Source organism: Hibiscus syriacus, unplaced genomic scaffold, assembly GCF_006381635.1.
Source record: "Hibiscus syriacus cultivar Baekdansim isolate YM2019G1 unplaced genomic scaffold, ASM638163v2 tig00117032_pilon, whole genome shotgun sequence".
NCBI classification, from domain to species: Eukaryota; Viridiplantae; Streptophyta; class Magnoliopsida; order Malvales; family Malvaceae; genus Hibiscus; species Hibiscus syriacus.
In genome coordinates this window covers 1,507,182-1,519,339 of record NW_024063532.1, presented here as the reverse complement: position 1 = coordinate 1,519,339, position 12,158 = coordinate 1,507,182, and the positions used below count along the sequence as shown (strand labels likewise).

The 12,158-nt window shown below is 35.1% G+C and overlaps 2 protein-coding genes and 1 pseudogene across 4 annotated transcripts; 2 read left to right on the top strand and 1 right to left on the bottom strand.

Moving 5' to 3' along the window:
* Positions 1 to 301: 301 nt before the first annotated feature.
* Positions 302 to 1,931, top strand: LOC120196236 (protein ELF4-LIKE 4-like). Of its 2 annotated transcripts, none has more exons than XM_039198081.1 (2): positions 302 to 653; positions 1,425 to 1,931. In XM_039198081.1, the coding sequence occupies exon 2, from the start codon at positions 1,455 to 1,457 to the stop codon at positions 1,788 to 1,790; it is 336 nt and encodes a 111-aa protein (XP_039054012.1). In that variant the 5' UTR covers positions 302 to 653; positions 1,425 to 1,454; the 3' UTR covers positions 1,791 to 1,931. The 2 variants fall into 2 exon arrangements, with proteins under 2 accessions (XP_039054012.1, XP_039054013.1); XM_039198082.1 differs by lacking the exon at positions 302 to 653 and adding an exon at positions 1,051 to 1,206.
* A 1,612-nt stretch (positions 1,932 to 3,543) lies between these two features.
* On the bottom strand, positions 3,544 to 6,770 carry LOC120196235 (annotated as a pseudogene).
* A 642-nt stretch (positions 6,771 to 7,412) lies between these two features.
* LOC120196264 (developmentally-regulated G-protein 2) lies at positions 7,413 to 11,390 on the top strand. Of its 2 annotated transcripts, none has more exons than XM_039198105.1 (12): positions 7,413 to 7,500; positions 7,874 to 7,952; positions 8,102 to 8,169; positions 8,616 to 8,692; positions 9,042 to 9,222; positions 9,499 to 9,555; positions 9,655 to 9,729; positions 9,931 to 10,050; positions 10,153 to 10,323; positions 10,639 to 10,752; positions 10,854 to 11,024; positions 11,177 to 11,390. In XM_039198105.1, the coding sequence occupies exons 2-12, from the start codon at positions 7,883 to 7,885 to the stop codon at positions 11,270 to 11,272; spliced, it is 1,200 nt and encodes a 399-aa protein (XP_039054036.1). In that variant the 5' UTR covers positions 7,413 to 7,500; positions 7,874 to 7,882; the 3' UTR covers positions 11,273 to 11,390. The 2 variants fall into 2 exon arrangements, with proteins under 2 accessions (XP_039054036.1, XP_039054037.1); XM_039198106.1 differs by having other exon boundaries at positions 7,457 to 7,500; positions 7,834 to 7,952.
* Positions 11,391 to 12,158: the final 768 nt, after the last annotated feature.

Genomic DNA, 12,158 nt, shown 5'->3' with positions numbered 1-12,158 from the left:
ATCGGAGGTAACCTACCACCCTGAAGACGCAATGCAGTCAACGTGTCTTCTGCATGGATTGAAAACGTTAAATAAATTTGGAGTCTTCCTCTCTGACCTTAAGACGTCAAATAAGATTAGAGTTTTTAACTTAATAATGCAGACTTCATCCCAGATGGGGAAATAATCCCTAGGATGTATTATTTGGGTAATAAATTAATCTAAAGTGGATTATTTGGTGGCATTTTGCCGCCTTAGGCTTGCCTCTCTTTAAAATCTAGAGAAAGAGACAAAACAGATGGACTGTCTTAGAGAGAGAGAGAGAGAGAGAGGGGGGGGGGGGAAGCAACAAAAACGTTAATAGTTGTGTCTTTAATTAGAGCATGTTAATCAAATCATAAAACCTTTCATTCTTATATTCTCTTTCTTTCTTGTTTTCATGATTTCAGGATCTCTGTCTGTTGAATTGAGTCCAATCTAACCTCTCTCTCTCGCTCGCTCACCCATCTCCAGAAGCATTACAATTATCCGTTCCGATATTTTCTTTATTTCTGGTCAGAGGAAAAAATAAATCCAAATCCCATATTTTTGCTGAAAATAGATTCCAATTCTGCTGTTTTTTTCTTCTAATCCTTCACTTTGTCTTCTCGCTCGTCATGTCTTGTGGTTTCAAGGTAAGAAATCGAAAATGCATATCAACCCAGATTTTTTTTATGCCATACTTGTGTTGTTTTAGTGGTATTTTTTTGGGTTGATAAAATAACTATACATTTACCTGTTTTTTAAGTTCTTTTTCCAATTTCCATCGTTTTTGAGGGAAATGAGTATATCTCTTTGTAACTCTATATTTGGAACAACAGCCAAAGGAATTGCTTCCTACTTCCTTACTCTTCCCTATTTTAGTATTTTAAACCAAAATTTGTTCTTTTTTTTTTGTCTCCATTCCATTTCATCTTTTATGATGTCTTCCTAGATTTGGATATATGATTTCGTGGGGGTTTGGTTTAAAAAGTTTCTTTCTATGGGAAAAGCAGTGTTTTTCCCCGTTTCAAACACAATTAAAACCATATTATTGTGTTTTTTTTTTCTCAATACATTGTCTCTTAACCGCACACACTCTTAATTTCTGCTAGGTTGCTAAGCAATGTGGAGAAATGCAAAGGAAAATCTTTAAGCAGTAATTTTATCTAAGCCAAACTGTTAAACTCTCTGACTCAACTTCCTTCGGTGAGAGATGTTCTGCCTTCTGTAATACAAATTAGAAATATATTGTCTTAAAACTTTAGTTTATCTTTCTTTTGCATTCATTTTCTTCACAATCAAATAGAGACCATATTGTTCCATGCCTTTCCATGTTGCATTTTTATTATTTTCTTACAATAATGAGTGCCACTAACTTTTTTTCCTTAATTTGGATGTCCATTATTATTGTTGTTGTTATGTAGGAATAAGTCTGGTTTTGATTGAACTGTGGAATGGAAGGTGGTATATATCCAGGGTTCGGTAATGAAACTCAAGTAGATGGCAAGGTTTTGGAAACATTCCAAAAGAGTTTTGTGCAAGTTCAAGACATACTAGACCAAAACAGGCTGCTAATCAACGAGATTAACCAAAACCACGAGTCAAAGATCCCAGATAACTTGAGCCGGAATGTTGGATTAATTAAAGAGTTGAACAACAATATTAGAAGAGTTGTCGATCTCTATGCCAATCTCTCCAGCTCGTTCAGCAGGTCGATGGAGGTTTCATCGGAAGGCGATTCAGCCGAGCCTGAAGAAAAAGCTACTCAGAAGAGAATTAGATCTGGTTAAATTTGATCAAGCTAAGCCTTTTTTTATAAATTAAATTATTTTTCACTGTGGAATAAGGGGAGCATTTTGATATTGTAGTAAAAGAAAAGAAAGATTGATAGTACATGAAATGTGTCTGAGATCTTGAAGTTTCAACATAATCCTCAGTCACACCCCCATTTTTTAGATTGAAACAACATCCTATAAAATATTTCATTGTAGTGATGTACAAGTATGTTGTCTTGTCTGAAATCAAACCATTACTTGATTAACATCAGTGACTTTTCTTCCCTTTTTTGTTTAATAAATGAGGCAGTAATCTTATCTATACTTGGTCTGCATTTTTAATTGTTTGTTTAACGAGGCTGGTGTGATTGCTTAACCGTCACTAAACACAGTTCTAAAAGCATATTCTAGTTTCCAATGATCTTTTATTTTCATTTATTAAGAGAGTTGATCTGCCTTTGATGGGCACTTTCAACAACCACACTTTATTCTCCTCCCATGTTTCTCAAAAGAGATTCTTGATTGCTTCTGCAAGTAAAGGGTTGGTGTATACTGTTTTTATAACCCCTTTTTGGTAGGTTCTTTAAGTTTAGATTCATGATTCTTTTCCCATGGATACACGGACTTTCATCAGCACTCGTATTTAACATTCATGAACATAATAAATGTGAAAAACTCCTCTCTTTTTCCTGGCATCTTCATAACAATAATGGGTTAAGCCTTTCTGGTCATATTTAAAAGGAGGGGTTTTAGATAGTGGATCACAGATATGTTTATCTTTATTCCTAAACCTTAGATTACTACATCTGGGGCTATATTTAAAAGAAAAATTAGGCTGATTAGCACTGAATAAATTATATTCCAAAGATAACACAGTTTTCTAATTTTTCTGCTTTGTGAAAGAGAACATAAGGAATCTAAAGGGCCTTTTGGAAAGGATAGGATGTGAGGAGATGGAAAAAAGTCTCTTAAATATATATATATATATTAGGCACGGGGTTCATGATTTTTTGCTTTGGAAGTGCTGACCATGTTATGTATAATGTATATATTAATCTAAATCCGGTTCGCTTAAGCTGAATTTTTTATTAAACAATAAAAGTTTAGTCTTCACATAACAATTGAAGATGTATGTGGTATGGACAAGTCAACTCTCCACATGAAGTGGAGAAATCACACAACAAAGAATGTAAGATTGTGTCCGTATTCCATTGTATCCTTTTTATGTTTATGTTCTCTTCCATTTATTTATTTATTTATTTATTGCACTAAAAGAAGAGATCATATTTGTTACATGTTGACATATTACATTATTGGAACCGGATAAGTTTTTTTTAATAATATTAAAGCAATTCTTAACGTTTAGATCTACCCCAGATCATGTCCATTGCTGCCCCAACATCATGCTTGAAATTTTCTTTTACCATGCAACAACACCCTCACATATGGACTGTATCGACTATTTCAACATCCCAGAAGAATTTCTAAGAAAAAGAAACATAATTGCTGAAACTTGAGAGAATTCTAATTGAAAAATCTCATAGAGAACAAAGATTTATATTTCAATTAAATCTTAAGTTTCAAGCTTAAAGTTGTAGCAGAAAAATGAAAAACATGTTGAAACATTAAACTCCCATGAAATTTATCATAGCTGCTGTAGTTGAAAACTTACAGTTTGCCCTCAAAGTCAGGCATTTATACCGGTATGAAAACTAAAAATATGACCAAACTTCGATAGAAACTTTTGCAGTTCAATTGCAGGCAAGTGGATTTTAATAATGACCAACTATCTGAAGACATCATTGGAAAAGAACTAACAAATGGGTGCACATTGTCTTTGTTTTTTGCTTGGATCATGGCAGCTACTGCTCTGTTTTCTCCATCAGTCTGGTCAAAAACTCTTTCCAATCTGAAACCTTCTCTCCTCCATTGACAACCTATTTTTCTCACAGTAAAGTTGTAGATATCAATAACTGATTGAAACCAAAGGATGGAAAGGAATATAAGACAAATGGAAAAGAGAACACAAAAGAGAGAGAGAGAAAAAAAGGTGCTTTGAAACTAAAATGTTTGTGCATGAATAACTTACTTATTTGTTCCATTGCTTTTCTTGCATTGCCTTTTGAACGGTTCTACTTCACCTTGTACAAATATTCTTCGTTTCCGTGTCAATTCAGACACCATGCTGTATACATATATATTTGTTTCCAAGTAATTTTTAAACTAAAAGTCTATGTTACACGAACTCTTTATTTTCTCTTCATAGTTCATACTCATATTCTGGCATGTGTCCGACACATTTGGATATGGGGTATGAGGGAATTATCTTCTAAATACAAGGAAAACATAGGAAAAAGCAGATATCATATTCTTACCTCAAATTCAAAAAACATAAACTCGATACTCCACAAAAGCAAGTTAGAATTTCGGCATTTGAATGGCAAAGGATAACTTTTACACCACTAATTGCTATAGAATACCAAGATAGATAGCTCAAACTAGTCCTGTCTTTTAATCTAGGAATAAAAGAATGAAAAATTGCTGAGCGGCCTTGAACTTTTTACTAGAAAGTAGCAGTGGGATGAATTATACAGAGAATAATTAGATATTGCATGTGTGCTTTCCTCCCTTAATAGATGCATACATGATTATTCACAGACCTCAAATGTGAATCTTGCTTCTGGAACTACTTCAAGCGCTTCCACACATACCAATGCAGCATCCTCCATGCTGAGGCTTCCAGTTACTGCACAACCCTGACGGTGGTGGCATTTGTAGGAATTGTTAGAATCTATTACAACGAATAAGGTTGCTTTTTGTGCTCTCAAAGTCGGCAAACATATTTATGTCAGTTTGTAGAATTCAAAGAATCAAGAACCAATCTTAATTGAGTGATTGATAAGAGCATCTGAGAAACCTTTTAAAGTTTCTCTTCTTTTTTTTTTGGTCAGTAATAAAGGATGAATCGAGATGATATAATATTTGACATTGAATTGTCTCGATTTCAAGCACCATTTTACGTTTCTCAGAATTGCCTCCTTCCAGGAACAAGTCACAAAAACATAGGCTAAGTTACTAAAACAAATGGCCATGCTTTTTCGTCCACTGACCATTGTTGTATATGTTGTTCAACTTTCTAGTTAACTGCAACAAGACTAAGGAGGATTACCATAATGTAAATAGCATGCTTGGTCTATTAAAAAAATAAAATGATATACCTCTTCAAAGTTGAAACCTTGTGTACCACCAGGAATGTTTTGCAACTTTCCTGCTCTAATTATGGTATATGGAATTCGTGAAGCTATCAGTGCTGATTCATCTTTCTCAGCTAACTTCCTTTGATTGCTTGTCATGATAGCTTGAATGCCACTGCTAGCTCTATAAGCAGACAACTGCAACCTTTGTAAACCACAATCACGTAGAAACAGTCTAAAGCCTTTCTTTTGCATATCAGGGAAGAGAGGGAGCGAAAGAGAGTACCTGAGACAAGAGAACTATATGTTCAACACCTTTAAAGATCTCCACACTTGATAAGAAACCTTCCTGCAAGACAAGAAAAACAAAATTTGCTAAGGTCTAACGGCGACCAGAGCAAAACTAGCAATGCCAAAGCATTAGAACGGAATGGATGCATGATATAAACTGTCAAAAACGACTATGCAATAATTTGTTTTCATTATCTTAGGGCAATTATAATCTTTATTTTGTTTAAATTTCTTTAAATTTCCCCACAAATTTCAGGTTGAGTCCCACATTGCAGCATGAAAAATCTGCAAGTTTAACTTTTAGACAACCACGTTGAGTAGTTGATTCTCCAGTTATCCTTCATGTTTTTTCTTCCTGTTTTTAAGATCCTAGTAACTATGGATGCACGTAACATTTAGTATTTTACTGGAAAGGATGCAAAAACTGGCTATAGATACATTGATATGCTGATTTAGCAGGAATTCACATACATTTGGGCATATGATTGCACGAACTCCTCGAAGAGCTTTCTTTACAAGTATCTTGTTACTTGTATCTCCGGATATTGACTGCAGACACAGCAGAACAGCAATCCATATATAAGAAAAAAAGATTTATTTAAATAAACTGATGACATGAATCATATATAAAAATACCCTTCGAGAGGCCACTTCATTTAGGATATATGAAGTCACCTCAACATAAGTTCCAAAGGCTTCTTTAGCTGAACGCTTATCCTTCACTAATGCTTTTACTTTAATTCGTTTGACAATCAATGACAATATCACCATCTACACAGATAAAATAGTTACCACTTACCAGTAGGATGTCATGAGACTATAAGAAAATTATCCAGGCTCAGCACTACATATTCATGCCCGGTTAAGTGGTTTGAATCTCAATATCCACGATCTGGAATATGATATATATGAGAAAAGATAACTTGCCTGGCCAATTTCACTATCCCCATCTGTTACTAAAACTGCATCCTTGATTTCATCCTCTGAAAATTCAAAGAGTAATAGTTCATCAATGGTTCTTCCTCTCCAAGAACTAAACATACTGATATTATATTTCCAGTTCCCATAACGAATTACCGGGATAATCCTCCTCCTCATCCTGATCTTACACGACTGATCCATCTTTTGGCAGTAGTTCAGGTCTCCATACCATCTTCTTAACTTTGGACCCCCTGTAAACCAATGCAAAATCCCAAACAAATCAATATCGTGAAAGTAAGTATCTAGTCTAAAGCACATTGTAGAAAAACGAACACTTAAAAAACCTTCAATATAATCGAGAATTTGATCCATGAATCCGATTTTCTTCTTGGCGGTGCAACGGATAAGAGCTCGTTTCCCCATTTTTATGAGGAAAGAAGAATCCAGGGCTCTCCATGGATTCTGGGAACCGAAAACTAGATAAGTTTGGCAATGGAGAGTCGAAGAAGACAGAGTACCCGCCATTTTCTTTTGATAGTTTCGGTCCTTTTTTATTGACCAGTCGTCAGATGGATAAGCGACAACAACAATATCTCCATAGCTGAATTGCCTTGTATATCCCTGGTGAAGTCAAAATTTCAATCAGAACCGTTGAAATTCTCAAATTTGAGATCTTGGCCGAGTAATCTAAGCTTCCTATCAATATATCATATATCCCTGCTTCATTTTTTAGGTTTTTTCTTATTCCATTATTCTCTGCTTCCTTAGTTTGATCCATTATCGTGGTCGATTGCATAAGTGGATTGTATTTGCTTATGACATTCTGTTTGTAGCTGAAGTAAAGAGAGGGAATCCATTGCAACTAACACGAGTGGGTCAATCTCCAAATACATCTTATGTGAACATTGTTACTATGGAAATGGAAAAATGTGTGACATTCTGTGTGCGTTATGTGTCGAGCTGGCTCATGGTGTTGGGCCTGCTTTGTGTATGTGTATTGAGCTAGAATCGATCTGATGTCAGGGTGAGGCTTGTATTCAATTCAATTTTGGATTATTATATACTGAGAGCCGCCAGCGTTAAGTCAAAAGCACTTTAACACGTGTGGTGCAATCACTACTGGGCTTTGTACTTGGTAATCTGCGACCTGAATCGGGCTTTCCAAATCAAGTCCATCATTCCTTTTATCTTTCACACTTCAAAGCCCTACCACTAACACTGTTCTCTGGTTCTACTTTATATTCTTCTTCGTTGTAATCTCTCTCCTTTCTTGCTCTTACAACTGATGAGAACTTGAGATCGAGTTTCACTCTGTTCCGGTGAGTCATTCATTCAACAACATTTCTCTCTTTATTTCCCATCAGTTCCACATGGGTTATAAATTCGCTTTCACATGTTTCAAAAAGTTGTCTTTTTTGCTTGTTTGCACTACCAATTTCAATGTTTCTATTCCCAACTAGCTTTTAATAGGGTATGATCAACAATCAATTTCTCCCCCTCCCCCATCACTTACTTTGATTTACTTTTTGTGAGATTGAAAAAGAAGAAGGATAATATAATTGGATTACTTTTCTTTCAATGTGAGCTGGTTTTGCATGATTGTGTTAGAACTTAGCCATTTACACTTATTGATTGTTTATCTTGATCAATAATTAACACTTTTGGAAGCTAAATCCGTGCCCTTGAAATCAGGAAAAAAAGATGGGGATTATTGAGAGGATTAAAGAAATTGAAGCCGAGATGGCTCGAACCCAGAAAAATAAGGCCACAGGTATCTTCTTCACATCCACAAGTGCTTGCATAATTTACCTTTTACTTCATTTCAACACTTTTTTTTTCGTTATATTTGGTAAGTTTTTATCTTATGGAAAAAATTGAATCTGGTAACTGTTATTTTGTTAATATTTACTGAATACACAGAGTACCATCTTGGTCAGCTCAAGGCAAAGATTGCAAAGCTAAGGACACAATTACTAGAGCCACCAAAAGTATGGGTATTTCTTATCTTAACATGAATAGATTCCATTCGTTTTAATATTCATATGATGTACACTTATTTAGATATTCTCGAAATTCTTCTTTGCCACATTTTAATGTACACATGATAGTGTTACAATCAATCTTTATGTTCTTTGAACAATTCAAAGGCTTGAACGAACTATCATTGTCATTTGTTTGCCACTTTCTAGGTGGGTTGATTTTTTACATTAACTTTATCCATATGTAACATGCTCGAATGAGTTTTCCTTTTTCTCTTGCTGGAGTGGCTAGACATTTAATATGATATATTCTAAGTAGTCTAAGTGATTATGTTGTTTGTTGCCTGGCTGGTAACCTATTATAATTGCAGTAGTTTTTCTTTATATTTGTCATGCAATATCCTTTATCTTTTTCTATTTCCCCCATTAAAGCTGCTTTTTGAATCTATTATCAGGGTTCTACTGGAGGTGGAGATGGTTTTGAAGTTACAAAATTTGGTCATGGACGTGTTGCACTAATAGGATTTCCAAGGTCTGTGCCTTTATCATTTGAATGCACGCGTCCTTTTTTTTTTTAAATATGTTATTAAGAACTATTGTTTGCAGAAATAGAAGTCTAGTCTTCAGTTAGATGATTTTGGTTTTATCTCACTTAAGATAAATAATATATTGATGATATCACCCTAGTGCCAGTACCTTCATTTCCATCCTTCTCTAGCCTACTCACTCCATCTTCTTGCACAACTGTGTAAGAAAATACATGTTGTGCTTTCAGTGCAAGCATGCATGTGTAAGGGTACATACTTAACAGACTTGCATTTATACTCTATGTTTACATTGTTTTTTGAGAATGGAGCTGACTACTGCATAATGCAATGCAGCGTGGGGAAATCAACCCTTTTAACCATGTTAACTGGAACTCATTCAGAAGCTGCATCTTATGAATTTACAACACTTACTTGCATTCCCGGTATCATACATTACAATGATACTAAGATTCAACTTCTTGATCTTCCTGGAATTATTGAAGGTGCTTCTGAAGGCAAAGGACGTGGGAGGCAGGTAAAATTTTGCAGCTTCTAACTTTACCCTATGAACATCTCTTGGTATAAAACTATCCTTTCCAGATGAGGTAACTGATGAAATTTTTATTGAATATTGTTTGATTAAAAGGCTTATTGTGTCTCTTGGCATGTATCATGTGGAAAAAGATAATATAATGTCTTCTTTCTCTTTCTTCCTGTTTGTACCTATGATTTAATCTCATCATTCTTATACTGAGTTTGGTTGAATAGATTCTCGAATTCAAGATTCTTTATGAGACTGTTCATTTCTCAGGTTATTGCTGTTGCCAAGTCCTCAGATCTTGTGCTTATGGTTCTTGATGCCTCTAAAGTAAGTATCTATAACATAATAGTAGTTTTCCCAATTCCAGAATTTTTTTAGGAAACTTCTCTTACCTTATGCCTGTGTAATCTGATATGAAAACCCCAGAGTGAGGGTCATCGTCAAATACTAACCAAGGAGCTGGAAGCTGTGGGTTTGCGTTTAAACAAGAGACCACCTCAAGTAAGTTTGTTGTTAGTGTTGGCTGTGTATCATTATTAATACATTAGACATCGCAATGTTTTAAAATATTGCATTGTTGTTTGCCTAAAGAAAGATGAATTTTCTTATCATAATAGTTTAACATCAACTAGTTCAAGTTGTATGAAAATTCTGATGAATTTTTTTATACTGCTCTCTCCTTCATTTTGGGGTTTTTTGCAGATATATTTTAAAAAGAAAAAAACTGGGGGCATCTCTTTCAATAGTACTTTACCTTTAACTCACGTGGATGAGAAACTTTGTTATCAAATTCTACATGAATACAAAATTCACAATGCAGAGGTATGCAGTCTTGTAATGATTAAACTTCACATTTAATTTATTCATTATTTAAAATGGTGTTTTCTTACTTATTCTGAGGTATTCTTGATGGATTCTTTTCAGGTTCTATTTCGTGAGGATGCCACAGTGGATGACCTTATAGATGTCATTGAAGGAAACCGCAAATACATTAAGTGTGTGTATGTTTACAACAAGATAGATGTCATTGGTATTGATGATGTGGATAAGTTAGCCCGTCAACCTAATTCTGTCGTAATAAGCTGCAATCTGAAGGCATGTTCTATCTTCTTTTTTAAATGTTAATGGCTTTTAGCAATAATAAATAATACGGAATTGAGGTTAAGGTGTATGCTAATAGTTTTAAAATGGAAGCATCATTAGTGACATGATCAGAATACAATGACATTTGATACTTACACCTGCTTCGTTTTCTTCATGTTTTAATGAAGTTCAATGTTAAACAACACAATGCAGAGCAGAAATAGTTGCAGACATATATTGCTTATCAGTCTCATTTGCTTATCAGTCTCATAATTGATGCATGTGATTTGAGAAACATGTTGGCCTATATGCCTGTTGCTTGTGCAGCTGAACTTGGATAGGCTACTTTCAAAGATGTGGGAAGAGATGGGACTTGTGCGAGTATATACAAAGCCACAAGGGCAGCAACCTGATTTCAGTGATCCTGTGGTCCTCTCTGCTGTATGCCCCTTATGTTCTTGTCATTGCATTTACCTCTAATAGGCTATACTGGTAGATTAATGCTGGAAGTTCTCTGATTGATTTTTCTTGGCATGAGATAGGATCGGGGTGGCTGCTCAGTGGAAGATTTCTGCAATCACATTCATAGGAGTTTGATAAAGGATGTTAAATACGTTCTGGTCTGGGGCACAAGTGCAAGGCACTACCCTCAACATTGTGGCCTTAGCCATACTCTGCAGGATGAAGATGTTGTTCAGATTGTCAAGAAAAAGGTATTGTAAACTGTAAACTCATGTTATTTTTCTGATTGGCTTTGTGATATTTCTTTCCAACAATTGAACAATTTGCTTGGCTTGCGGGCATGAGCCAATGTATTTTTAATTAAAGAAACGAAATTGAGCAATATGGATATGGACTTTTCCAGGAAAACGAGGAAGGAGGGAGAGGCCGGTTCAAATCACATTCGACAGCCCCTGCACGGATATCTGATAGAGAGAAAAAGGCTCCATTAAAGACCTAACCAGAGAATTAAGTAATATCATCTATTGTCATTTAAGTAGCTGTATTTATTAAACAGATGGACGGGATGGGAAATGTTTTGGTTCTGTATTTTGAAGCAACTTCCCTGGACTAAAGCTTTTGTGGCGGACTTCATTTGCAGACGTGCTTTCACTTTTTGTAACCGTTGCTATTGTGGCGGATTCATCACCTCTTTTTTTCTCCTTATAAATATTATTAAATCTGTTAAAAAGAAAATTAGTAGCTTCTTGATACATTTTTTCAAAGGCTTTATTTATTTAAACAGCAAACAATTATGTCGAGATAATGGTAATGGATCAAAGCAATGATCATGATTTCAGATTCTAAGGCCCTGGTGTTCAACTCCACATGAGTTGGGCAATCTTCTTGTTTAGGGAATTCGTTAACTGGCTAATGAATTTCCATGTATAGGAACTCAAATTTCCTTCCTCCACTCTTACGTATTCCCTGGAAAACCATCAAAATCATGTACACCGAGTTGGCTAATGAATCTTACCATCCATAACTGGGAAGTTAGTGTACTTCGACAGCCAATCACCATTTCAGTACCAAATCTTTCTTAAAGGCAAACTTGATCATTTGCAATATACAACTCTAAAAACAATTGGGCCATCAACATCTAAATCCAATCCTTGAACCCATTCTCAATCACAAGCCCCTCAACATGTTGCCCTTCACCACTACTCTTACTCGGAACCTCTTTGGACACGAATCTGGCGTCAGCACCTATTCACAATTATATCTATCATCAATGCTCTTCTTATCTTTCCAGACTTTGCAACACAATTCCCCTCTCCCATTATTTTGCCATAACCTATATATTTAATTATTCTATGTATTTAGTGGAATTATAACATTTTCTTTTT

What these genes read in the sequence shown, in the direction of transcription:
- LOC120196236 (XM_039198081.1), top strand. Translation starts at nt 1,455, where the DNA reads ATGGAAGGTGGTATATATCCAGGGTTCGGTAATGAAACTCAAGTAGAT.
- LOC120196264 (XM_039198105.1), top strand. Translation starts at nt 7,883, where the DNA reads ATGGGGATTATTGAGAGGATTAAAGAAATTGAAGCCGAGATGGCTCGA. An exon ending in TGGTTCTTGATGCCTCTAAA is followed by an intron (nt 9,556 to 9,654) that starts GTAAGTATCTAT and finishes TGAAAACCCCAG; the next exon opens with AGTGAGGGTCATCGTCAAAT. An exon ending in TTCAGATTGTCAAGAAAAAG is followed by an intron (nt 11,025 to 11,176) that starts GTATTGTAAACT and finishes GGACTTTTCCAG; the next exon opens with GAAAACGAGGAAGGAGGGAG.